Source organism: Canis lupus, chromosome 3 (genome assembly GCF_003254725.2).
Source record: "Canis lupus dingo isolate Sandy chromosome 3, ASM325472v2, whole genome shotgun sequence".
Taxonomy (NCBI): domain Eukaryota; kingdom Metazoa; phylum Chordata; class Mammalia; order Carnivora; family Canidae; genus Canis; species Canis lupus.
Window position 1 is genome coordinate 53,089,081 of NC_064245.1, and position 24,664 is coordinate 53,113,744.

General features: G+C 53.8%; 1 protein-coding gene across 3 annotated transcripts in view; it reads left to right on the forward strand.

Moving 5' to 3' along the window:
• Nucleotides 1-24,664, forward strand: part of ZNF710 (zinc finger protein 710) — a 67,320-nt gene that overhangs the window by 38,034 nt on the left and 4,622 nt on the right. For 2 of the 3 annotated variants that reach the window (XM_025438281.3, XM_025438282.3), the window contains exons 2-4: nt 17,013-18,501; nt 21,386-21,577; nt 22,016-22,190. In XM_025438281.3, the coding sequence (XP_025294066.1) occupies nt 17,041-18,501; nt 21,386-21,577; nt 22,016-22,190 (1,828 nt within the window). In that variant the 5' untranslated portion in view covers nt 17,013-17,040. Of the gene's footprint in view, nt 1-16,598; nt 16,866-17,012; nt 18,502-21,385; nt 21,578-22,015; nt 22,191-24,664 lie in introns of those variants that run through there. The other variant, XM_035714681.2, reaches the window with a different exon arrangement.

A 24,664-nucleotide genomic window follows, 5' to 3' on the forward strand; every position in this document is an offset into this window, starting at 1 on the left:
CGGGTGGGGACAGAGCAGACTCAACTGTGACGACTGGGGTCCAGGTGGAGGAAGAGCTTTGGGGAGGTGGATCTGAACCCACCCTGTGCCCCACTCACCAGCGAAGGGTAGTTTGCTCAGGAAACATGCCACAAGCAGACTGTGTTCTCACTCTGGGTCTGAGTGACTGGACAAAGTGGACTATGGGTAAAGGTAGTGAGGAATGTGCTTATCTGGGGAAGTTTAGAATTTGTGCTCCAGAGGAGCATGGAGAAGCCTGGGGAGCAAGGTTGTCCCAGCTGGAGAGATCTGAGACTGGGGCCAGGTGAGAAGGCCACCACCACCACCCCTCTTCCTGGCCCCACTTGCTTCTCAAGACACCTGCTGGCAAAACTGGAGGTTGCAAGAGTTAGGGGTGCTGGCTGCCCGGCAGGTTTTTCTGGTTTGGGCAAGAACATCTCCTTATACCCCATGAAGGTGCTCACACCCACCTGGCTTGGAGGTGATAGGGGAGCAGCTAGCTCCTGGCAGGGGGGTTGAGGGTCTGCAGCGGTGGGAAGGCTTCCGGAGGCAGGCGTGTTTCCTGGGCCCCGGGTACCAGGATAGCAGAAGAGCAGGTGGTCAAGCCCCCTTCGAGAACTGCCAACAAGGAGCACAGCTTCTCCAGGAACTAGCAGTATGGTCCCCAGCACATTGCCAAGCACTAATAATAGTAGCAAACAGGTGCCAGGTTCTTTGGGAGCACTTTGCATCTTTTGGTTTGTATGGCAGGTGCTCTAAGCACAACCACACTTTATTTTTTATTTTTTTTTAAGATTTTATTTATTCATGAGAGACAGAGAGAGAGGCAGACACACAGGCAGAGGGAGAAGCAGGCTCCATGAAGGGAGCCCAACATAGGACTTGATCCCGGGACTCCAGGATCATGCCCTGAGCCAAAGACAGGCGCTCAACCGCTGAGCCACCCAGGGATCCCTCGACCACACTTTAGTAAAGAGAAATAGTCACACCTCTGGGAATTAACAGGGACTAAACTTGGACCTTCAGAAACCAGTCTGGGCTCTAAACCAGTGCTTTTCTTCTTAAAATTACTCTTATTTGTGATCCTTACAGACCAGCACCTTATCAGGCCTGCCTGGATGTCCTAGCAATTTCGAGTTTCTGTAAAAGTTTCTAAATGCTACCTGTTTGGGGCGCCTGGGTGGCTCAGCATGTTAAGCGTCTGACTCTTAATTTCGGGTCTGGTCACGATCTCGGGGTTGTGAGATGGAGCCCAGCGTCGGGCTTCATGGTCAGCTGGGAGCCTGCTTGAGATGCTTTCCCTCTCCCTCTGTCCCTCCCCTGCTTTCTCTAAAATTAAAAAAAAAACAAACAAAACAAAAAAAAAAAACACCCTAAATGCTACCTGCTTGCATCAATATGGAAGGACTGCTCTAAAGCTGTTCTTAATTGTTCCGTGCCTCAGTTTCCTTATTTGTAGGATAGGAGCAACGGTACGAGTACCAACCACACATACGGTGGTCAGCACTGAGTTAGACAATGCCCTTAGAGCTGGCACGGGCTGGCACCGTAGCTCCCAGGCCAGCCAGGCAGTCTGCTAATGTCAGGATCCTCATCCGCGATCTGCGGAGTGGGAATAAGCGCTGCCCACACAGGAGCTGCCCGTACAGATGCCAGGTCAGCTCCCAGCAGCCAGGATCCCGTGGCGTTGTGCCTGGGAGGGCTTTGTAAACGGCGGAGGGCTGTGCCTGCGTGAGCCGGCGTGTTCACTCCCCAGCCCGGCCTATCTTTCTGAGTCCCGGAAGAGCTTGTGTTCTGTCCTGCACTTGGCACCCAGACCTGGGGGCGTTGGGGGGAGGGGCTTGCTCTGAGCCAGGATGCTGCCCAGGCAGGCCTTGCTGCAATTCAGGGAGGAGGGTGACCCTTGCTCCCGGACCCATGCATGTGTCTGTGAGTGCTTCTTCATACCAGAAGCTTTGTGGACACTTTTGTTTCAGGGAATCGGGGCCAGCCCAGGGAGCATCTCCCCTTCACCTTGTGACCCATCAGGGCTGTGTTTGCTGATGGTTGGGTCATCCCAGCAATGAGAGACTGAGCAGGTGCCCAGGGATCCCAGAAATCAACTACATGCATGGGAAGAGTTGGGTTTTGTGATTTGTGTGGGAATTTGATCTTTGGAGCTGCCTTGACGGATTGTAAAGTTTCAGAAAAAAGGCGATGTCTGGCACCTACAAGGAGGGCTTCCGTGTCCTACCAGGCCAAGCCTTACCTGCCTCTCCAAGGGCTCTACTCTGGGTCCTGGGACCCTAGGGACCCTCATGGCCTACAAGCACAGTGGTCGGGAACACCCATCCCCAGACAAGCCAGGGGCTCCTCTGTGGGCTGAGAACTAAGCTAGAACCTTCCATAAAGCCAAGTTTGTTTCAGCCTCTCTCCTCCGACAATTTGGCTACTTTTTCTCCTTCACAATAGCAGATGCTTTTTCCAAGTGGTCATGCTAATTCATGGGAGTGGTAAGAGCGTATTTTTAGTACTAATGAGTACATGCCAGATACTTTAGGGTCCTAGGTGATTCACATTGTGTGTGCACTTATATTGTAGCGGTGAGACCCAAAAAGCACCATTTACCAAATGCCAGCCTGCATGCCAGGTACTTTCTTATTTAAGATCTTTAAGAACTTATTTAATCTTCTCTACCATTCTGTGGGGTAGGCAGCTGGCATCCCCATTTTACAGTTGAGCAAATACTGAGGCTCCGAGCAATGAAGCAAGTCACCCAAGGCCATTCAGCCAGGCAGCAGTGAGACTGACTCCACATCCCACAGGATAGTGGGGAGGAAGCCCTCAAGTTGGACCACAGACGCCTCTGGTGAAGGCCAGATATTTGCTTGTTTTATAACTGTCACCTCTACTAAAGTCATTTTGGCCCTTGGGTCACAGCACCACATGCATTTGAATTTTTGCACCTGGGGATCCATGCTCTGGAGCTCACCGCTCTGCAGATGAGGCTTCAGGAGCCCGATTATCATCCTTTGTGATCTAGATTTTTTTTTTTCCAAGATTTATTTATTCATGAGAGACAGAGACAGAGAGGCAGAGACACAGGCAGAGGGAGAAGCAGGCTCCATGCAGGGAGCCTGACGTGGGACTTGATCCAGGGTCTCCAGGATCATGCCCTGGGCTGAAGGCAGCGGTAAACCGCTGAGCCACCCAGGCTGCCCTGTGATCTAGATTTAAGAGGAAACCAGATAGTGCACTGGGCAGAGCTAGCCTCTTGGGGCAACTTCTTCTGAGTCGGTGGATCCATCCCTGCCGCTAGGGACCTGCAGCCAAGGGCCTCTCCTGGCTCTGCCTTTCAGGATTCCCCCTACCTCTCCTCCAGCTTGTGGATAAGGCCCACCTTGGCCCACTACATTGGCTCCCGGGGCCAGACAGACCCAGCACTTCCCCCAGCTGGGATGCCCATCCCACCTTTCCTGCCAACCTCTTGCCTAAACTCTTATCTCACAGCTGCACTGTAGGTTCCCTCCACCCCCATGTACATTCCTCCCCGGCCACTGTGCAGAGTCCACAAGCGTGTATATGCACACTGGGCTCCCACCCCTCGAGTGGGTCCCGTCCATCTTGCTGCATGAAGGTGACTAAGAATGGATTTGCACATCACTCCTGCTTGCCTCTGATTATAGCCTGTGTGGACGGTGTGCATGTGTGATGTCTGCATGTGTAGACTGTCAGCCTAAATGTTGGGCCAGCTGTCCCTCCCCGCCCAGGAGATGCATGAAGGCTTTACGTGAATGAGAGGCATTTTTTACTCCTCTCCTGGCATAAATCCGTTCTCGAGTTGGGCGTGTGGGTGACTGCAAAATAAATGTTGATTATGGCATGGGCATCAGGAGGCAGCCATTTCGGAGGTTCTGCAGGGATGGAGGCCGTGGGGTGACTCACACACTGGTGGCTGTGGGAGAGAAGGGGAGGGCTCTGTGCCCAGGACACCCTCCTCCCCCATGCTCGTCCCTCAGCACCTTCTCTGCCCACTGCTCTTCTGTTCTCTTTACATTCCCTCCTTCATCGTCTGCCTCCACCTCTTCTGCACCTCTGGGGTTGGAGGCTTCCTAGCCAGCCTCCCCTGTTTCTAGGCTTCCCCACCATTCCACCCGACCTCTGTGTACTCAGCACGAGGTCATGCTCACCCGGCTGGTGGGCTCGGTCAGATATCCTGATGGCCCTGGAAAGTGGGAACCATTGTCACCTGTCGCAGAAGAGACAGGCTCACACAAACCAACATGTAAGGGATGCAGCCGGCCCTATAGCCCACGCTCTGAGCCTCTATGGCCTCCTGAAGCTCCAATTGATAACGAAGAATGTTCCTGACCCCGTAAGCTGAAACAGAGGAGGGGAAAAAGCAACCAACGTTACTTTGTCCTTTTGTGGTAGCCCACACATTTAGGGCTTATTTCCTGTCTGCTATTTTGCCTTTCTGTTTCATGGTTCTTGGTCTTGTCTATCTAATCAAATTGTGAGGTCCCTGAGCATGGGGGAAGGGGAGGGTCTTTGGGTCCCACCAGGAGCCAGCAGGGGCCTGACCCAACAGAGTGGATGGCGATGGGGAGAAAATGAACAAATAGCTCCTAGACATCGAGTCCTTACTATGCTCCAGCCATGTTAGCAAATCTTATCTCCCCAATCTCCTTTTAAGCACAAGCATTTAAGTTAGACCCGAGAAGGAAACCCAAACTCCATGTTTCTCTGGTGACTTCAGGTGGGTCACCCTATGCCTCTGAGCCTTTGCTTCCTCCTCTGTGATATGGGATCTGTATCAGGATTCCATACTTTACATACATGATCTCATCAGGTACAAACCTAACCTGAAGGAAGAGTTTCAGGTCATGTCAAGGCCTTTCCATATCCCTACTCTATCCTACAGTTGGGGAAAGGGAGTCCCAGGGAGGTGGAGGAAATTGTTTCAGGTCACACAGCTCATAAGTGGCAGAGAGGGGGGTGCAGGCCAGACCCTCCCCACTCTGTTCATCTGCAGAGCCAGGGGCTGTTCTTCCCTATCCTCCCATCTCTGTCTGCTGCTTCCTATGCCAGGCCTTGCATGCCAGGGATCCTGAGGTGCTCCAATAGCCTCTTGGGGGAGAAGCACAGCTGTTGTGTCATCGGCACCTCTGCAGGCTTAGCAGGCTGGGCTCTGTGCCCCGCTGCATTCTGTGGCCAGGCCCTGGCAGGTGCACCCGGTAAGGTGGGCCAGAAGCAACTCCAGCAGAGCTTTGAGTCCCGGAACTCGGGATCGATACCAGGACCGAGACCCTAGCCCAGCAGCTCCCACAGATGCTCACAAGCCTCTGGGGCTCCCAAAGATCCAGGGCCTCTTTCTTCTCCAGGTGACTTTTGTCTCAGATGAGAGTAACACCACTTTTCACCAGGCCATCTATTCCCTCTGTCACTTTGAGATGCCAGGGCCACAGTGATAATCGGCTTGCTTGTAGTTTCTGTGGTAAATCTCTTTGTTTCTTCTGTCATTTCTGATCACTGCAGATTAAACACAGAAATGTAGAAGGCAGGGTTGGAGGAGGAGCCAAGCCAGGGATTGACCTGACTCTCCCCTCCTGGGAACATAGGAAGAAGGGACATAAAAGAGGAAGAACATGATTATAATCCATTCAAAGCCCACCCTTACCTCTGACTGTGTGATTTGGACAAGTAACAGCTTTTCCAAGCCTCAGTTTGTCCATCTGGAAAATGAATCCCATCTTCATGGGATGGCCTGTATTATATGCCCTGTTTATCCCATAAGCTTGGTAAATGATGGCTGAAAAGGAAATTGGCTGACCACCTTATTTCTACCTTAAACTGTGGAGACACAGATCTGGTTAGGAGAGCATACACTTCCTTTTCTCAGAGACAATTTAGGATTATGGTAAAGAGTGAATCTTGAAGAATGGATGCATCCACCATCCTGTTTGGGGTGGGAGTGTACCTTGCCTGGTACATGGGGTATCCCCCTGTGTGCTGCAGTGTGGGGCAGTGTGCAGGTGGGCTTTCCCTGGGCTGCACCGAAGAGGAATCCTGGACCTGGCTTATCCCACACTCTAGGTCTTGCCCTTGCTTCATCCTGAGAGGGGTCTCTAGCATCTCCCCCAGCCCAGCCTCAGGAAAGCAGGGTGCAGCCCCCTGGCGTGCCTGCCCCTGGCGTGCCCTCACCGGGACACCTCCTTGCTATGCATTTTACCTCCTCCCTTTTGCAGGTGAGGTCAGTAGGGAGCCTGCCTGGTGGCGGGCAGGGGGCCCATCCTGGGTTTGTCTGCATCTGTGTCTCTAGGTTCCCTAGGAGCAAGGTGGCTGGGACCGAACCAGAGAAGCCAGGACTAGCGAAATGGGGGTTTCTTTTCCCTCCTTCCTTCCTTTTTCTTTTTTCTTAAGCAGGAGATAAATAAATGTCGCCCTGAGATGACAAGAGAACATTGAAGGAGATAAAAGCACAGTAAAAGGGAGTGAGAGACCAGAAGCAAAGGACAGAGGGGTATTTGGACCATACCCTGCACGGAGGAGAGAGATGAAAGAGGAAAGAGGAGATGGGAGCACGGGACCCAGTGGCAGAGCAGAGGATGGGGTTGCCACGGAAACGGAAGGAGGGGAGGGATGGAGGGAGAGGAAGACAGGATGGAGAAGCTGAGGTCTCAGCAAGGGCGGGGCCTGGCGAGGAGGAAGGGAAGCCATGAGGGGCTCCTGCGGCTAGAACAGGCCCTGGTGGGTAAACTGAGGTCGGCAGGGGAGAAAGAGGCCATCAGGACCCTCGTCCCCACCCAGAGGGGTCCAGGATCTTGGGGAGACAGCAGGAGTCTGCTGCCCCCACCCTGCAGGGCCTCTCTCCAAGCCTCCGTTTCCAGAACTGGAACATGGAGATGGTCCCCCCAACCCCAGGAGCCTCGAAGTCGTGTGCGCTCCTCACGAGGCCTGACAAAGTTCAAGCCCGATAAATGGCCCTGTCATTGCTCCTTCCTCTGTGATTATCTTTGTCCCATGAACTTGGAAGCCCGAGACCTGTTTGTTTTTCCCTGTTACGTTAAGCTGGTGATCTTTGGGTCCAGCACAGGGTGATTGTTTGGAGCAGATGCGCTTCTTGCTTCTGGAATTGGAAGGAGGACATGGAGTTTTCTGGAAACATGAGGCCTCCTGCCCCTTCTCCTGGGAACAGGTAGTGGTCCTGATGCTCAAGCAGAGGAAGTCCAGGCCCAGGGGAGGAGGCTGGTTCCACTGGAGTGTTGTGTAGGTGCATTCCACCGGGAATGCCCTGGGGAGCGCGCTGACAAGCTCTCAGGCCCTCTTCCTCTGTGCTGGAACTGGAGTGCCAGGCAACAAGCCAATAGTTAAATAAATCTATCGTTACAATTTTAATAAGGTCCAGGAAGGGACAGTATCAAATGTATTAACTTCCTAGAACTTGCGGGGTCTGACCTGATGGGGGCCACGGGGAGAGTCAGGGGAGGTTTCCTGAGGAAGGGCATTCCAGGCAGGGGGAACAGCACATGAAAGGGCTGTGTGCAGGCAGGTCTGTTAAAGATGAGAAAAGCCCATGTGTCTGGGGGGTGGTAAGTAAGAGAAGAAGCAGCATGCCGTGAAGCTGCCACACGAGCAGAGACCAACCACACAAGGTCTTCTAAGCCCTTGATGGGGTGATTGTACTTGGCTGCAGGGGAAGCGGCTGGGGCCCTGAAGGTCCCTGAAGGAGGGGGGGGCGGGGAGCCGGGACTGTTTTAGCATTTGAGGTCAGAGGGCCGTGAGGACGAACTCTTGAGAACTCAAGATGCTTTGTGCAGGTTGGTTGAATCCCTTGCTACCCCATCCCCTGGTGCCCACCCTGGAGGCCTCCAGACTCTGGAAGGCAGACACCCTTGTAGGGAGGCCCAAGTGTGGAGCGGCCACCACGTGTGACATGGTTGGACAGAAACGTGCTGGGAATCAAGAGCTCTCAGGTCCATCCCTGTTGTGGGGTGGGGGCTTGGGGCCTCGCTTCCCACATCTCTAAATGACAACATTAGACAGGAGAGTCCATAGAGTTCATCCTAGCCCTGCTGATGAAGACTCCAAAGCCAGCCAAAGTGGCCGGGGTGAAGGGTCTCCAGCAGGGCCACTGTCCCCCTGGTGGGAAAACCGAGCTTTCTTCCTTTGTGGTAAAGAAACAGATGCGTCTGCTCAGGGAGCCGGTGGGGCATCAGGTGGGAGCCATGGCCATGGCTCCTGTGTGTACCACCTGTGTGGGGCTGAGCTGTGTGGGGCAGCTGCCCATCAGGAGGAGAAGAAGGAGCCCACGTGGGGTGAGTTGTCACAGCTTCAGGAAGGCAGGGTACTCCTTTATAAATCCAGGACAAACATTATATGGTCTCATTCATTTGGGGAATATAAATAATAGTGAAAGGGAATAGAGGGGAAGGGAGAAGAAACTGTGTGGGAAATATCAGAAAGGGAGACAGAACATGAGAGACTCCTAACTCTGGGAAACGAACTAGGGGTGAGGGAAGGGGAGGTGGGCGGGGGGTGGGGGTGACTGGGTGACGGGCACTGAGGGGGGGGCACTTGATGGGATGAGCACTGGGTGTTCTTCTGTATGTTGGCAAATTGAACACCAATAAAAAATAAATTTATTATTAAAAAAGAAAATCCAGTTACTTAACATACCATGCAATACTGGTTTCAGCTGTGCGGTATAGGGATTCACACTCCCGTGCATCGCCCGGTGCTCATCACAGGGCATCATGATGCCCTTCTTCATCCCCATCACCTGCTTACCCATCCCCCACCCATCTTCCCTCTGGTGCCAGTAGGGCATTCTCTACACTGAAGAGTCTGTTTCTTGGTGTGTGTGTGTGTGTGTGTGTGTGTCTCCCTTTGCTTCTTAAATTCCACATATTTAGTAAGGTAGAGTACTCTTAATTCACCTGCCAAGTCACCACAAGGGTGCTCATCAGATCTCACTAATCAATTTGGAGAATCAGGATCAGTGGGGGAGCTTTTGGAAAATAGGATGTCCAGGGGAGCCCAGCCGCCTCAGTCAGAAGAGCGTGCAACACTTGCTCTTGGGGTCATGAGTTTGACCCCCACGATGGGTGTACAGATTACTCAAAATAAATAAATAAACTTAAGAAGAAAGAAAACAAGATGTTGAGGCCCCCATCCCCAGAGATTCCAGGCCCGGGCCCTGGTACTCTTAATCAGATGATGCCTTTGGACTCTATGAAGCCAAAATGTCTGCCCTCTGAGTCTGAGAGGTCAGCCTCTCCCTATGGGGACTCCATCTTTTGTTTCCAGGGGTGTAGGGGTACACCATGACCTCCCTGGAGGAAGGGACCTCACACAGTGGCTGCTCTATGGCAGCCAGGCCCACCTCAGCCCTCAGCTTGTAAAGCAGAGGTGTGGTTCCCAGGAGGGGTCTGGGTGCCTGAGTCCTGAGAGATCTAAAAGGGAAGGGCTTTCAGGACAGGCTTTGCTGTCACTGGCCTGCCTGGGAGAGTGTCACGGGTGGGAATAGCTCAGAGAGCCTGGATCTGAGCCCCTGGGGACTCTGCCAGAGCAAGACAACCCCCCTCCCCGTGCAGCCTGGAGTCCACCCCTGTGGAGGAGGCAGGACTGTCCAGGGGTGAGGCAGAGAAGAGCAAAAGTGCCCGTGGAACTCTCGGGCAAGCATTTCCCCTGGGCCTCATTCATTCATTCATTCTACGTGCCTCAGTGACTCTTTCATCCCCCTTCCCTCGCCTGGTGTCTTTCTCCCGGACACTCCCCTGGGGGCCCTCTCTGTTCCCCTACAGTCACCATCCTCCGGGTGGGCCGTGTGGTGGTGAGAGGATCGTAAACATACAGTTATGAATCAGCGTGATTGTACAGAGTTCTCCAGAGAAACAGAACCAGTAGGATATATATATATACAGAGAGAGAGAGATTTATTTTAAGGAATTGGCTCACCCAATTGTGGGGGCTGGCAAGTCCGAAATCTGCAGGGCAAGCTGGCAAGCTGGCAACTTGGGCAGGATTTCTGCGATTCGGTCTTCAAGCAGAATCTCTTCTCTGAGAAACCTCAGTTGTTCTCTTAAGGCTTCAGCTGATTAGATGAGACCTGCTGGCATTAAGAAGGGCAATCTGCTTTACTTCAAGTCAGCTGGTGGTAGATGTGAATCACGTCCACAGGATAGTTAACGGCAACATCTAGATTAGCCTTTGAGCAAACAATGGGACCCTGGTCTAGCCAAGTCTACAGGAAAGCTAACCTGAGAGACTCAGGCTGCCAAAGAGGCCTTTGCAGTCTAAGGAATGCTTCCCTGGAGGCCGTGCCTGCACCGAATCAGTGCAGCGGAGGGCAGCCCTGGCACAGGAGTCAGCCTGTGCAGAGGCCCTGAGGTTAGAGAACAGGTGTGTGTGTGTATGTGTGCATGCCCACACTGCGGAGAGGCAGGAAGGTTTGATGGGGGTCCGGTGGAGCCTGGCCGGGGACGGTGCTGAACAGCCCGCTAAGGCATGAGGACTTCATCCTCTAGCCATGTGGCTGAGGCTGGGCTTCGGAGCCACCGCCCATACTCTAGTCCTTGCTTCACCCTCACACTGTGTGACCTTGGACCAGTCCCCACCCCGGGCCTCCTTATGTGTAAAAAGAAGTGACTGGACACGGTGTACACGTACATCAGGCCCTCATGTGGTTTGTGGGTTGGTGGCCCAGCCATTCTGACTCCTGGGGGCGGGCTCAGCAAATCTGTCCGTAGAGAAAAGGGGAAGCTGAGGGAGAGAGAGACTCACACACTTCCCCCTTGGCCACCGCGCCCCACCCCCACCTGCCCCCCCATCCAGTGAGGCCCAGGGCTGACACAAGTGAGACTATGGCAAGGAGCCCCGGCCTTTGCACAAGACTCCAGCTCTGGCTTTTGCTTCCTCTTCCTTTCTGGAGGGTTTACAGCCCCGGACCTAGCTGTGACGGCCTTTTCTCCTCCCCCGGCCCAGCTACCTGTCCCGCCCCACTCCAGACCCAGTTTCTCCGGACCCAAGGGCAGAGGGCCCAGACGCGTGCACACACTCGTGTGCACCACCCCCGCAGCAGTGCAGCTGGGACAGAGGCAGAAAAGGAAGCGGGAGCCACATTCCAGAGGGCGCGAATGCCAGACCCAGGCATGAGACCAGCCTCTGTTCTCTGTAGGGCCCTGAACCAGGCCTCAGCCCTGCCCCCAGTCGACCCCAGTGCTGCACCCCACCCCCCACCCCATCCTGGTGCTTCCACTGTTAACTGAGCTCACTCAGGGCAGCTCCTTGAGGACAGCAACTTTATTTTGCTGTCTATCCCAACGACCAAGACCAATACCCAGCACCTGCTGGGCCCCCGGTACTGTGGCCGAGTCAGTGATTCGGTTGCAGGACTGGAGACTTAGCCTCTGAGCCACCTGGTGGTTCAAAGCCAAGGTGAAGGGACCAAGAGCTAAAACTGCCTTCCCAGCAGAAGCCTGGAGCACGGGGAAGCCTGTGTCCTGGCCCTGACACCTACTAGACCCTTGAGGGTAGTCATCACAATAAATGGATCACGGGGTGCCTGGTGACATTCCAAGGCTGGGCTGGCAGGAGCCCCAGGGCATTCCTATGTTGCCAGTTGATTTTTTAAGAAGGTGTCCTGGTCAAAAAATAACATGATGGCCACTCCCTTCCCAGTGGCCCCAAGCCACACCAGGCCTCCAGGGCCTTCCATCTGAGCTCTGCCCATTCATCTGCTTTCCAAGGACACCGGCCACCCCGAGCTCCTCAGCCCTCTCCTGCTCTCAGAGCCGTGGAGGGGCTCCCACTGATGGGAAAGGGACCTATAGAGCAGTGTGGGGTGAGCAGAGATGCTGCTGCATCTTGCAGAGGGGACCCCAGGTGACAGGCAGGTAGGCCAAGGATTAACCTGCCCTCAAGGTTCCAAGAAGCCACTTGTACCCTTTTTACAGATAGGAAATGAAGACCGTGTGTGGTCAGGTGACTAGTCCAGGGTCACACAGCAAGTCACCTATTAATGCATGTGGTAAGAGTGTCTGTTTACAGGAACCCTTAGAGTGTAGCAGGAGATAGAGTGACAGCGCTCTGGAGGGCAGGGTCCCTGTCTGGGTGGGGAAGGCCTCCGCTGGGCCTCAGACACTGAGGCTTGGGGCTCTCCCCAGGGGGCTGGCCTGGGTGATGCTGGGCCCTGGGGAATAGGACTGCTCCTCCTTCCCTCTCCTTCCTCTGCTTTTATTTCTCGGCCTCCACAGCTTCTCTCTCCCTCCCTTCCTCCCTCCTCCCAGGCCCCACCCGCCCCTCCCATGGCTTCTTTTCCCCCAACTCCCAGTCCCAGACTTTAAGCTACAATCAGACAGCTGTTCTATCTTCTGTTTTCCTGCCTTTGCCATGTCCTTTCTCTCCACCCTGGGAACCAAGGAGAAGAGAGCCATCCTGCCCAGATGGATGCCCCTCACCTCCTAGCGAGGCTGCAGAGAGCCCAGGAAGGTCTGAGCTTCCTTTCTATGGGACCCTGAGGCCCAGCACAAGTGGTGGGGGGGAAGGCCTTGCCTAAGAGGGGAGGCACCTCAGGGGAGCCCCAGGCCAATGGCAGCAGGAGCCTTGAGGAGGGAGTGCCGGGTACACAGCTGGTGCACACCTGGCCGGCTCTCCTGCCCTGGGCAGCCTCAAGCTAGGGTGTAAAACAAGGGCTGTAGCCAGTGTGTGTGTGTGTGTGTGTGTGTGTGTGTGTGTGTGTGTGTGTGTTGCAGGGGTGAGGGGCTCCAAAAAGATGACCTAGGAGGAGGAAAAATAGTGACACTGGGTTGCAGAGTCCCTGCCTTCCCTCCACTTGTTTCTGTGTATGGTAGACGGAAGACGCATGCAAAATGCAAGTAAATTAGATTCCCTCTGTCTTCTTTCTCTAGGCCTCTGTCTCAACAAACAGAGACCCTCTGAAACACACGCACACATGCACGCACAGCCAGCCTGGCCACCACACTGAATGAACATGCACTTATAGAGGCAGATATGTGTTCTGCTCAGGCAAGTAAGTGTTCTCCAGTTCTCAGGAAGAGCAGCGGTCTGACTGGCCAGGCTTCCAGCTGCTGCTGAGTAGAGACCCATGGAGGGGACCCCGGACCAGCCGGACAGGGATGGCTCAGGCTTCCCCGTTGCAGGTTGCCTGGAACTCATGAGCACCTACTGGGCTCCTCGGGACCTGGGGACCACAGGGCAGCACCTGGGAGCTGATACCAGGCTCAGAGTCTTGACATGACTACCGGAGCTGTGCAATGGAGCAGAGCCAGAGGCATGGGCCCAGATGGGGCCTGGCTGTGGGCCCACAGGCCTGGGTATAGACCCAGCTCTGCCCTGACAGGGTCCTCCTCAAGCATGTGACTCAGACCCTGGATTCCTGGGCTGTGAAGTGGGGTGCATCCTACCCGCACCCTCCCATGGGTTGTTTTTACAATTACATGGCTCACCTGGGACCTTGTGAGCACCGGTAATAGGAAGCTAGCCCTTCTGTCCAGATTTGTGGTTAGTTGTTGGCACCTCTGTGTCCTACCGCACTTGGGCACAAACCTCTCATGAACAAGAACCCCGGGCAGGTCCCCTTTTACATTCCTATTACAGAAACATTGATGCCAAAGTCAAAACTGCCTGCCTGCTCCCACAGGAAGGGGATGCCTGCCTGGCCAAGGGCTGGCGCCATCATTAGCAGGGATGGTAAAGTGTATGATGACCCGCCACACAGGGGACTACACCAGACCTGCCCCTGGGTTCCCACGGCTCCTCTGCTGCCAGAGTGATAATTTCTTTGCTCCCATTCCCTTGACAGAGCCAGGAGGAGAGGGTGCCAACTTTGGGGCGGAGGAGACAAGGTACAGAGAGGAAATATTTACACTGACGTCCTCATCTTTTCTCACCACCCCACGAGTAGGCCCTGCTCCCCTTCCACACAGATGAAGAAACAGGCCTGGGACACTATGGGATGTACCTGAGCAAGAAATGGCCAAAATCTGGTTTTGAACATACCCAGGGCCACGTCCCAGCATAGGCTCTGCCGCCGCTGGGGATAAGTTGCTCCCTCTCTGGCCCTGACTTCAGCGAAGTCCAGAAAAAGCGCTGAGCTTGTTGTTTGCTCAAACCCACAGCCGGAGTGAGGGCTGCGTCCGGGTGCTGTGTCAGACTGGCGGCCGAGAGCGGGGGAATGATGCTGCCCCATGGCGTGGCCGTGGCAGGCACAGCAGTCTCCTCTGAAGACTCTGTGAGGACAGGGACCCTGCCTCCTGTACTCACAGCTCCAGGCGCAGGGCCTGACCTGGAGCAGGGACGTAGTAGCAAGCATTTGTTGTGCAGAGAAATGAATGAGTTCTCATCCCAGAAGCACCCCAACCTTTGCTGAATTGGGGGCCCCGGGATGGAGACCTCTCTAGGCTCTGTGGCCCTCGTCAGAAAAATCTGACCAGGAAAATCTGATCTTTATTTGCCCAGAGATCTGCGCAAAGAAGTTGATTGTTTCCATTTGGTGAGGGCTTTATAATTAACGAATCGCCGTCACCTAGTATGACCTCGTAGCTCTGGCCATCCTTCCCTGTGTAGGTAGGTGCCTCCATCCCGTAGGTAGGTAGATGGAGAAACTGAGGTGCAGACGGGACCTTTCTTAGTGCGTTGTCAGTGACAGAGCTTGGACTTGGGCCCAGGCTGCCTGACCCCCCACTGGGGGGCTCTTACCAACAGGGGCATGAGGGAGTGCTGAAGGAGGTTGAGCCCCTCCACCCTGTTCCAGATGGACCCTGGACCCAGGTCGCTTCCATTCCACCTGACCCTCCCACAAGAGCCTTACCTCCAGATTAATAGTTTAGTCTTTAGTGTCCGTCTCAAGGAAGCTAAATTCCTTCTGGGGTGTTTTATTTTTAGCCGGCTTCAGGAAGGGGAAGCTCCCCTGGCCTGTGGGAGGAGGAAGACACGAGGCCTGAGGGCCGGGAGCCGGTTTCCTGAGGAAGGGCCGCAGCTCACCATGCACGCTTGACCCTGACCCTGATCCTGGGACAGAGCAGAGCAGGCAAGGTGGCCCCAGACACCCCAGTAATGTCTTTCCCCCACCCCTGGAGCTCTTCTGCTGTGCCTGCACTGAGCAGGGGTGGGCCTTAAAACCCTGACAAGTATCCCAGGCCAGGCAGAAGGGCCACTCACATCTGGGGCACATACCAGTCCTGGGGAGGCCCGGAGGCCCAGAGAGGGCGCCAGGGCCTGGGGGAGGGGGAGGCCCAAGGAGTCCCAGGAACAGGTGGAATTTGAGGGAAGCCTGGCAGGGTGGTGAGAGGAGCTGGGACTCAGCGGGGCGGGGGAGGGAGGGTACCCACCGGCAAAGGCTGGCTGCTCAGGCTGCGCCCCTGGGAAGGCAGGGAGGGGGCCAGTGTGCTGGGGCTCAGACCTGAGGTTTGGACCCAGACAGTGGGTGCTTTGGCTTTTTCAGAACCCTTTAGGCCAGAGGAGCGTGCCTGTGAACCTGGCATTCATTTCAGACAGTTCTCTCAAACGTGTTGGCCAGCACAGGCCCTTCTATCACACCACATCTTCTTACCTGGAATTCCAGTGTACAAATCAGATGAAAGCTGTATTTTTAATTGGCATAAATTTAGATATCTAAATGTATGATACTTAGCGAATCCAGAACAATCACCTGTTGTGATAGACACAGTCGTGTAGCATAAGCCTTAATAGATAGGTGGTAGCCACTGAGATCGACCTTGGCACCTAATTTATCTTTGTGTGTTGTTTTGGTTTTGCCAATTTATTGCCATTTATATAATATAAAATATATTTTTTATTTTATCCCCACCTCAGCTCCCCCTCCTGGCAATATGTGTGTGTGTATGTATATATATATATATATTTTTTTTTTTTAAGATTTTATTTGAGAGTGCATGTGCATGTGTGTGCACAAGCAGTGGGAAGGGCAGAAGCAAGAGTAGACTCCCTCTGAGCAGGGAGCCAGACAAATGGGAGTTGGGGGGCTTGATCCCAGGACTCTGGGATCATGACCTCAGCCAAAGGTTTAACTGAGTCACCCAAACACCCCAATATATACATATATATATATTTTTTTTAAACCAAACCCCTCCCTCATATGGTCAAGCCATCACAAATGGTGGCGGTTGTTTAACACCTCACTGTATGGCCTCCAGGCCTATGCAAAGTTAATTACCTTAGGAACAAAGCCAGTAGGGCTACAGAATGTGCTGGAGCGAGGTGTATATTGCATTTGAGTAGATGGGTTCCCTAAAATCAATTTTTAAAAGAGAAGAATCTTTTATTTTTTTGTAATTTTTTTAAAGATTTTTTTTATTTATTCATGAGAGACAGAGACAGAGACATAAGCAGAGGGAGAAGCAGGCTCCCTGCCCAATGTAGGACTCGATTCCAGGACCCTGGGATCACAACCTGAGCCAAAGGCAGCCGTTCAACCGCTGAGTCACGCAGGTGCCCCTAGTTTTTGCAATTTTAAATCAGCTTTTTTTTCTTAAAGATTTATTTATTTATTCATGAGAGGCACACAGAGAGAGAGAGAGAGGCAAAGACATAGGCAGAGGGAGAAGCAGGTTCCCCACAGGGAGCCCGATGGGAACTTGATCCTGGAACCCAGGATCACGCCCTGAGCCAAAGGCAATGCTCACCGACTGAGCCCCTCAGGCGTCCCTTAAATCAGCTTTTTGAAGACCCCTTGCAGGACATGATGAGGGGCATAGTGTGAGAACCGCTGTGGAAATTCAACCTTCCTGTTGCAGGTGGGAAGACTCAGGCCAGCAAGGGGGCAGGGCTCATCTGATATCCCCCAGGGAGATGGAGAAGATGGGCAGCTACGCAGAGGGCGTCGTCGATCCCCGTAATGACAAGTGCGTCCTGTTGCCCAGGCAGGAGGAGAAAGACACCCAGGGACACATGCCCCCAGAACCAGCCAAGCCCCTGCTGAATGTGTGTGTCTGTCTGTCATGTGTGCAGCGCGGAGCCGGCAGTACTGATGTTCCCTTTCCCTCCCGCAGCGATGCCCTCCTAGCCGGCCGCCACGGGATGGAGGGCTTCATGGACTCAGGGACACAGACGGATGCCGTGGTGGTGCTGTCCTTGGCTCAGGCCGCCGTGCTGGGCCTGGTCTCGGAAAATGAGCTCTTTGGAGCCACCATAAGCGCCGAAGCCTTCTACCCGGACCTGGGGCCCGAGCTGTCGGCGACGGCCATCGGGGAGCCCGGGCCTCCGGGACCTGACGTCTACCAGCTGGCCTGCAACGGGAGGGCCCTGGAGGAGCCAGCAGAAGAGGAGGTGCTTGAGGTAGAGGCAGCCTTCGAGAAGCACACCCGGCGGAAGACACGGCCACCTGTGCGGCTGGTGCCCAAGGTCAAGTTTGAGAAGGTGGAAGAGGAGGAAGAACAGGAGGTCTACGAGGTGTCCGTGCCCGGGGACGACAAGGATGCGGGCCCCGCAGAGGCCCCCGCCGAGGTGGCCAGTGGCGGCTGCGAGGCCCTGGTGCAGAGCAGCGCCGTCAAGATGATCGACCTCAGCGCCTTCAGCCGCAAGCCCCGGACGCTGCGGCACCTGCCCCGAGCCCCGAGGCCGGAGCTGGACACGGCACCCTATGACCCCCACTTCCCTGACCCGGCCCGGGATGGCTTCCCCGAGCCCGGTGTGGCGCTGCCCGGGCCGGAGGCCTTGCCCCCCGAGTGTGGCTTTGAGCCGCCCCACCTGGCCCCCCTGAGTGATCCCGAGGCCCCCACCATGGAGTCCCCAGAGCCGGTGAAGCCAGAGCAGGGCTTCGTGTGGCAGGAGGCAGGAGAGTTCGAGGCCGACTCGGCGGGCTCAACGGTGGAGCGCCACAAGAAGGCCCAGCTGGACCGGCTGGACATCAACGTGCAGATCGACGACTCGTACCTGGTGGAGGCGGGCGACCGCCAGAAGCGCTGGCAGTGCCGCATGTGTGAGAAGTCTTACACGTCCAAGTACAACCTGGTGACGCACATCCTCGGTCACAACGGCATCAAGCCGCACTCGTGCCCGCACTGCAGCAAGCTCTTCAAGCAGCCCAGCCACCTGCAGACACACCTGCTGACGCACCAGGGCACCCGGCCCCACAAGTGCCAGGTGTGCCAGAAGGCCTTCACGCAGACCAGCCACCTCAAGCGCCACATGCTGCTGCACTCTGAGGTCAAGCCCTACAGCTGCCACTTCTGCGGCCGCGGCTTCGCCTACCCCAGCGAGCTCAAGGCCCACGAAGTGAAGCACGAGAGCGGCCGCTGCCATGTCTGTGTCGAGTGCGGCCTGGACTTCTCCACCCTGACCCAGCTCAAGCGCCACCTGGCCTCTCACCAGGGCCCCACCCTCTACCAGTGCCTCGAGTGCGACAAGTCCTTCCACTACCGCAGCCAGCTGCAGAACCACATGCTCAAGCACCAGAACGTGCGCCCGTTCGTGTGCACGGAGTGTGGCATGGAGTTCAGTCAGATCCACCACCTCAAGCAGCACTCCCTCACCCACAAGGTAGGGCTGCCTGCCGCTCTCCCTGCCTCCTTCCCTGGGGGGCACCACCCCCAGGGGCCTCTCCTCCTGCAGGTCCTTCATCCAGTGCTTCCCCAAGTACCGCTGGAGATCATTAGGAGGGCAGTGTAGATGAACATGGGACACAGATGAACATTTCTTATGTTTATAGTTCCATATTCATTCGGAGGAGTAATAGAAAAAAATACAATCAAATTTAGGGGACTTTATGATTTTTTTTAAAGATTTTATTTATTTATTCATGAGAGATACGGGGGGGTAGGGCAGAGACACAGGCAGAGGGAGAAGCAGGCTCCATGCAGGGAGCCTGACATGGGACTCAATCTTGAGCCTCCAGGATCATACCCTGGGCTGAAGGCGGTGCTAAACCGCTGAGCCACCCAGGCTGCCCTTTTTATGATTTTTTTAAAAGGTTTTATTTATTCTTTTGAGAATGAGAGAGACAGAGCATGCGCATGTGCACACAAGCAGAGGGGGAGGGAGAAGCAGACTCCCCGCTGAGCAGGGAGCCCAACGTGGGGCTCTATCCTAGAACCTTGGGATCATGACTTGATCTGAAGGCAGATACTTGGCTGACTAAGCCACCCAGGTGCCCTGAAATTAGGGGTTTTGGTTTTTTTTTTTTTTTTTTTAAGTAAAACTTATTTTTTTAAAAGTTTGTGACTGAAATGTTGGAGGAACCCCTGCAGGACCCAGGGAACCCAGTTGGGTAATCACTGAAGCACTCTGCCTTCCAGGGAGAGTGGAGGCCAAGAGGCCACAGGGCAGTGGACAAGATAGTCAGAAGTAGAGCGGATTTCCTCTGCTCCTTGTTATTACAGAACTGTATCAGAACCTGTGACTTCCCTTTAGGAAAAAGCTAAATATATTTCATTTTAAAGGGGAACAGATATAAGGAAAAATATCTGTTATGGAAAAGTGCAATATGACTAACCTAGGCAGAGCGGTTTGTAGGGATGGAAGATGGAACGTGATGTCCTTGTCCACAATGTCCCTTGGCTACCACTCTGGCCCACTGTCACCGACCGTCCTCTCCCTCCCTTCAGGCCACTGACCACCCTGCCTTCCAGCCACTGTCACCCCCTCCCAGAGGCCCTGCTGTCCAGGCAGATAAGATGAGGCCTCTGGGGTCCCACAGCCTAAGTCTGGTACTGAGCCTGCCCCATCATTTCCACTCCAAATCCAACCAACTTCACGCTCTGAAGCTCAATGTGCACAGAGTTCCCTCTTTCCCTAATGGCAGCCATAGGGACACATTGCATCCAACCTTTGTCCTCACCTCTCACAGTGGAAACAGCAGTACATGGGGAGAGCAGTAGCCAGGCCAAGAATCCAGCCTTCCCCACCCTGGGAACGTTTTCTGCTAGAGCAGAGATGATTAGTAGGCTTTATTGCAGTCAGTTGGTATAGCTGCCCAGAACGTGATGTTAAGAAGGATTCTGAAGCGGATGAGCTCAGCCATAAAAGCAGACTGTGCATCAAGTGAAACCAGATGACTGCTTGACCGTGCATCTGCAGGGGAGAGAGTGGGAGTGATAAGCACATGTGCCCATTATGTGCCATTTTTCTCCCCTACTAAAAATCCCCACGATCTGCAAAGTGTTAAGAGAGAAATAATATCTCGAAGAAAAACTGAAAACAAAAAGGCTGATAAAATTGAAAATATCCCTGTCATCAGCCTCCATTTGCACAATGCGTACATCATACACTTAGAGACCAAGTGCCCCAAGGCAAGGCCCCCTGGTGGTCAGACACCTCCTCAGTGTGACAGGCCAGCATTTGAGCCCCTTTTTGCTCAAAGAAACAGACCCAGGCACCGGTTGCTTATACTAAGAAACTTTGTGCCGAATAAGCAGTTGGGACAGCTGCTGCGACCACACATAGAGTCTGACCCATCTGTCCCTCTGGGGGTCTCCTAGATTACTGCCTCAGCAACGAGGTCAGCTCCCAACTATTGTCTTAACTTTCCTCCCCAGACAATACACCAGCCCCCCTGTGCTTACCACACCCTTTCCTGCTCTGGGGTCACCTCTAGACAGTGGAAGAACATGTTGACAGTCAAACCGGAGGGTTTTCCACTGGAATCATTGTCTCCTAGGGCCAAGTGTCCCAGACTTTTTCAGTGAGAAGAATCACTGGAGGGTCCTGTTGAGAATAAACATTCCTGGGCTCACTGGCCCAGAATCGCCAGGGAAGACTCTCCTGAGATGCTGGGTGTGCAACACGGTGGTTCTTATTACCAGGGAAGCTTGGAATAGCCTCAAGGGGTCAAGTGGATAGGCTCCAGAGGTTTGAGAACTCTTGTGTTCAAGATCCAAATGTCACTTTTCCTGGAGTATCTATACTTTTTGTCATACTCTCAAAAGGGTCAGTGAACCAGAAGGACCACAACACTGAGGGGAAAATGCATACACATGCCCTTGACCTGAGCACAGCAGCCAGGCTACAACTGTCTTCTTGGCCACAGATCCCTGGTGCCTGTGTGATGCTAGTTGTCACAGATGCCCAGTAAATCGTTGCTGGACGAATGAATGAATGAACATGAATTGGCCTTGGTGTGCTGGTACAAACCTAGAAGTACAGGTGGGCAAGAGACAGGTGTGTAGGAACAATAAGGCTCAGCCAGTCTCTGCCTGTTACTGGAAGGCTTCCTGGAGTAAGTGGCCCTGGCCTGACATTCTCCCGGTGGCTTTCAACAAGTTGTTCCCATCCAGAACACCCCCAAGAAGTCGCTTTCCAGAAGCTGTGCATATACCCAGACACCGTGCCCTATACACACACACACACTCACACTCACACTTCCAGAGGTTGTGCCCATCCCGTAGCCTGACTATCACACCTTCTCCCCACCACCACCCCCTGCCAGGGCGTGAAGGAGTTCAAGTGCGAGGTGTGCGGTCGGGAGTTCACCCTGCAGGCAAACATGAAGCGGCACATGCTGATCCATACCAGCGTCCGGCCCTACCAGTGCCACATCTGCTTCAAGACCTTCGTCCAGAAGCAAACCCTCAAGACCCACATGATTGTACACTCACCTGTGAAGCCATTCAAATGCAAGGTACCAGGCTGTTGGGGCCCCAAAGCAGGACGTCCCCATGGGTGGCCCAGAGTCAGCACTACCTCAGATCCTGCCTGGCCAGTGCCAGCAAGGGACCCAGGTTTGGGTGAAAATGCCTGGGCTTGAGGGGGTCGCTGTGGGCAGTGGTGTTCAGAGGTGGTATTGCTTTGGGAGTTGGGGAAGGGGTGAGGGTCTCCGGAGGGAGAAAGCCCAGGGGTAGGACTCTGTGGTGGAAGAGCCCAGCCCTGGGGTTCTAGAAACTCCTGATCAGGGAGACCAAAATGAGCAGCTTGGTTCTCCAGCTCTCAGGCCTTTAGGGTCCCATAGGAGGGGACAGAGTGAGTGCTGTCCAGAATGAATGGGATTCCAGCCCCACCAGGGGCTCTGGGAGGGCGGGCAGGCTCCAGGGTCTCCTGACGCCAAGTTGGTGTGTTTCAGGTGTGTGGGAAGTCCTTCAACCGCATGTACAACCTGCTGGGTCACATGCATCTGCACGCGGGCAGCAAGCCCTTCAAGTGCCCCTACTGCTCCAGCAAGTTCAACCTCAAAGGCAACCTGAGCCGACACATGAAGGTCAAACATGGTGTCATGGACATCGGCCTGGACAGCCAAGGTGGGTGAGCCCCACACAGTGGGCAGCACACCTGGGAGCCCCCTGTCCCATCAGGGACATTGGGGAGGCCGGCCAGGCCTGGGATCTCACTGGGAGGGGCCCCAGCTGAGAGAGCAGGTCCCTGTGAGGGTTGTCCTGGTGATAAGAATGGGGTATTGACATATTCTATAAAGGACTTCAGCATGCTCATGATCATAAAGAAATACACTAAGTGATATTGATCCCATGCTGTGTGTCAGGCCTTTAGTAACTTACCTGATCCTCACAGTGAAGTTGGCTCTACTAATTATCCTCATCTTACAGATGTGGAAACTGAAGGACAGAGAAGTTAGGTAATGCTTGGAAGGTCACAACACGGCGGGGGCGGCACAGGGGCAGGGGACACAGACATTTTTATGACTATGACAATGACATTGAAGATTTATGGTTGGCTGGGACTGAAAGGATCAAAAGGGAAAAGGAGCAGCTGGAGAGATGAAGGAAACCGGGTGAGATCCTAATTCCAGCTATACCATGGGAAGGTCTGTGGGCATCTGGGAGGAGCTCTGAGCTTCCCAGCAGCCAAGGCAAAAAGCTTAATGTGATCCGTCACACTCTTCACGGTCCATAGCAGTTCCATAGGCTGGTGTTGTAACGTCCTGAAGTGTGAGTGACAGCCTGTCCCCTCCACGCTCATCAGACATGGAAGACTATTAGTCTCTGTGGCATATTGAGGGGAGGAGGGACTTTAGAGATTCTACTGGAAGAAAAAGCTGATGGCACGTCAGGAAGTCTCCCTGTATGGTCTGGAGCTATTTGACTAGTGTCAAAGAACTTGCTGGAAATGCAAATAGACAAAAAACCCTATAGACAAAGCAGCAAGGAACATGCCTTGACAATATGGGTAAGTTGACTTGCCTGGATGACATTACTCACTAGCCATCAATCAGATGTTGGGGGATGACTGCAGGAACCCTGATTTGGTTTTGCAGCAGCTAACCAGTGAATGGCCTGGGTTTTCTGGCAGAAAGGACTGTCAATCAGTTTTCTAGTCTTGTGAGCAAGGATGCAACCCCATTGGCTGCATATAGGCGCTCTCTGTAGCCCTTCCAAACTCAAAATGTGCTATGGAACCAACAGTATCAGCATCACCTGGGATCTTGTTAGAACAGCATACTCAGTCCTACCCTAGACCTCCTGAGTCAGAGTCTGCATTTCAAGAAAGATCCCAGGGCGATCAGTTTGCACAGTAGAGTTTTAGAGGCAATGGCACTAGAGTGGTGGTTTCAAACTTTGGTATGCATTAGAATCACCTGGAAGTTTGTTAAAAGCAATGGTGAGGCTCCACCCCTGGAGCAGCTGAATCTGTAGGTCTGGGGTAGAGTTGCAGAATTTGCATTTACAGCAAGTTCTCAGGGATGACAAAGCTGCTGATGAGGGACCTCACTTTGAGAACCTTTGATCTGGACTCTAAAGGTCTGGTTCTCCAACTTGGCTGCACATCGGAAGCACCTGGGGAATTTTTAAAATGCTGATGCCCGAGTCTCAACCCCAGAGATTGAAATGTAATTGATCTGGCATGTGGTCTAGGATCAGCACTTTAAAGCACTTTAGATAATTCTATGTGCAGTAGAGTTTGAGAGCCACTGCTCCAGCAGACCTGCCTGTACCTAGCCCACCAGGAGGGACCAGAACAGAACTTGTCCTTTTGGAAACAGCTGTCCTGCACACCTTGCTTCCAAGGGGTGGTTAAGGCACCAGCTCTTTCTGTCTGAGGTCAGGAACCAGGCATACACATGACTGCTTTCTTCCTGACTGTGCCAGATGACGGACAGTAAAGTAGTGATGGGCACTGGATGGCTGGGACCCAAGCCAACCTGCCTCACGTATAACCTTGGTCTGAAAGCCTAGGCTTCACACTTGTGTAGGAGGAAGGCAGTGTACGTTCTAGATGGAACCATCTAGTAAACTGGAACTATGATTTGGGAGGTGGATCAATGTCCTTGTCAAAAATGGTACACTATTAGCTTGTCTTTCATCCTTTAGTTAACTGTGTCATGTGAAGGTATGGCACAAGGATTTCAGGAAGAAACAGCCTAGTGTCTTTAAGATTTGGAACAGCTGGCCTTGTTTTATAAAGTCAGGAAGACTCATAGTGTGTCAGATGCTCTGGGCACAAGTAGTAGACCACCTCCCCACCCCCTCACCCCACCCCCAACACTTGGGCTGGCTGAAACGATAATGAAATAGATTAAGAAAGGGCTTGAAATCCAGGCCATCTTCAGAGTTGCCTGATTCAGCCCCCCAACAATGTCAGCGGGGTGAGGCTCCCTCCATTTGTTCACAGCATTAGCTCTGATTTTCCTCATGGTCACAAGATGGCTGCCAGCCTCTTCAGGGCAGTGTGCTTGCTTGTGCACAACCAGTGGGAGAGTAAGCCTATTCCCTTTGCTCTGTAAAACCAATGAGAATTGTGTAAATTCAAAGAATTCAGA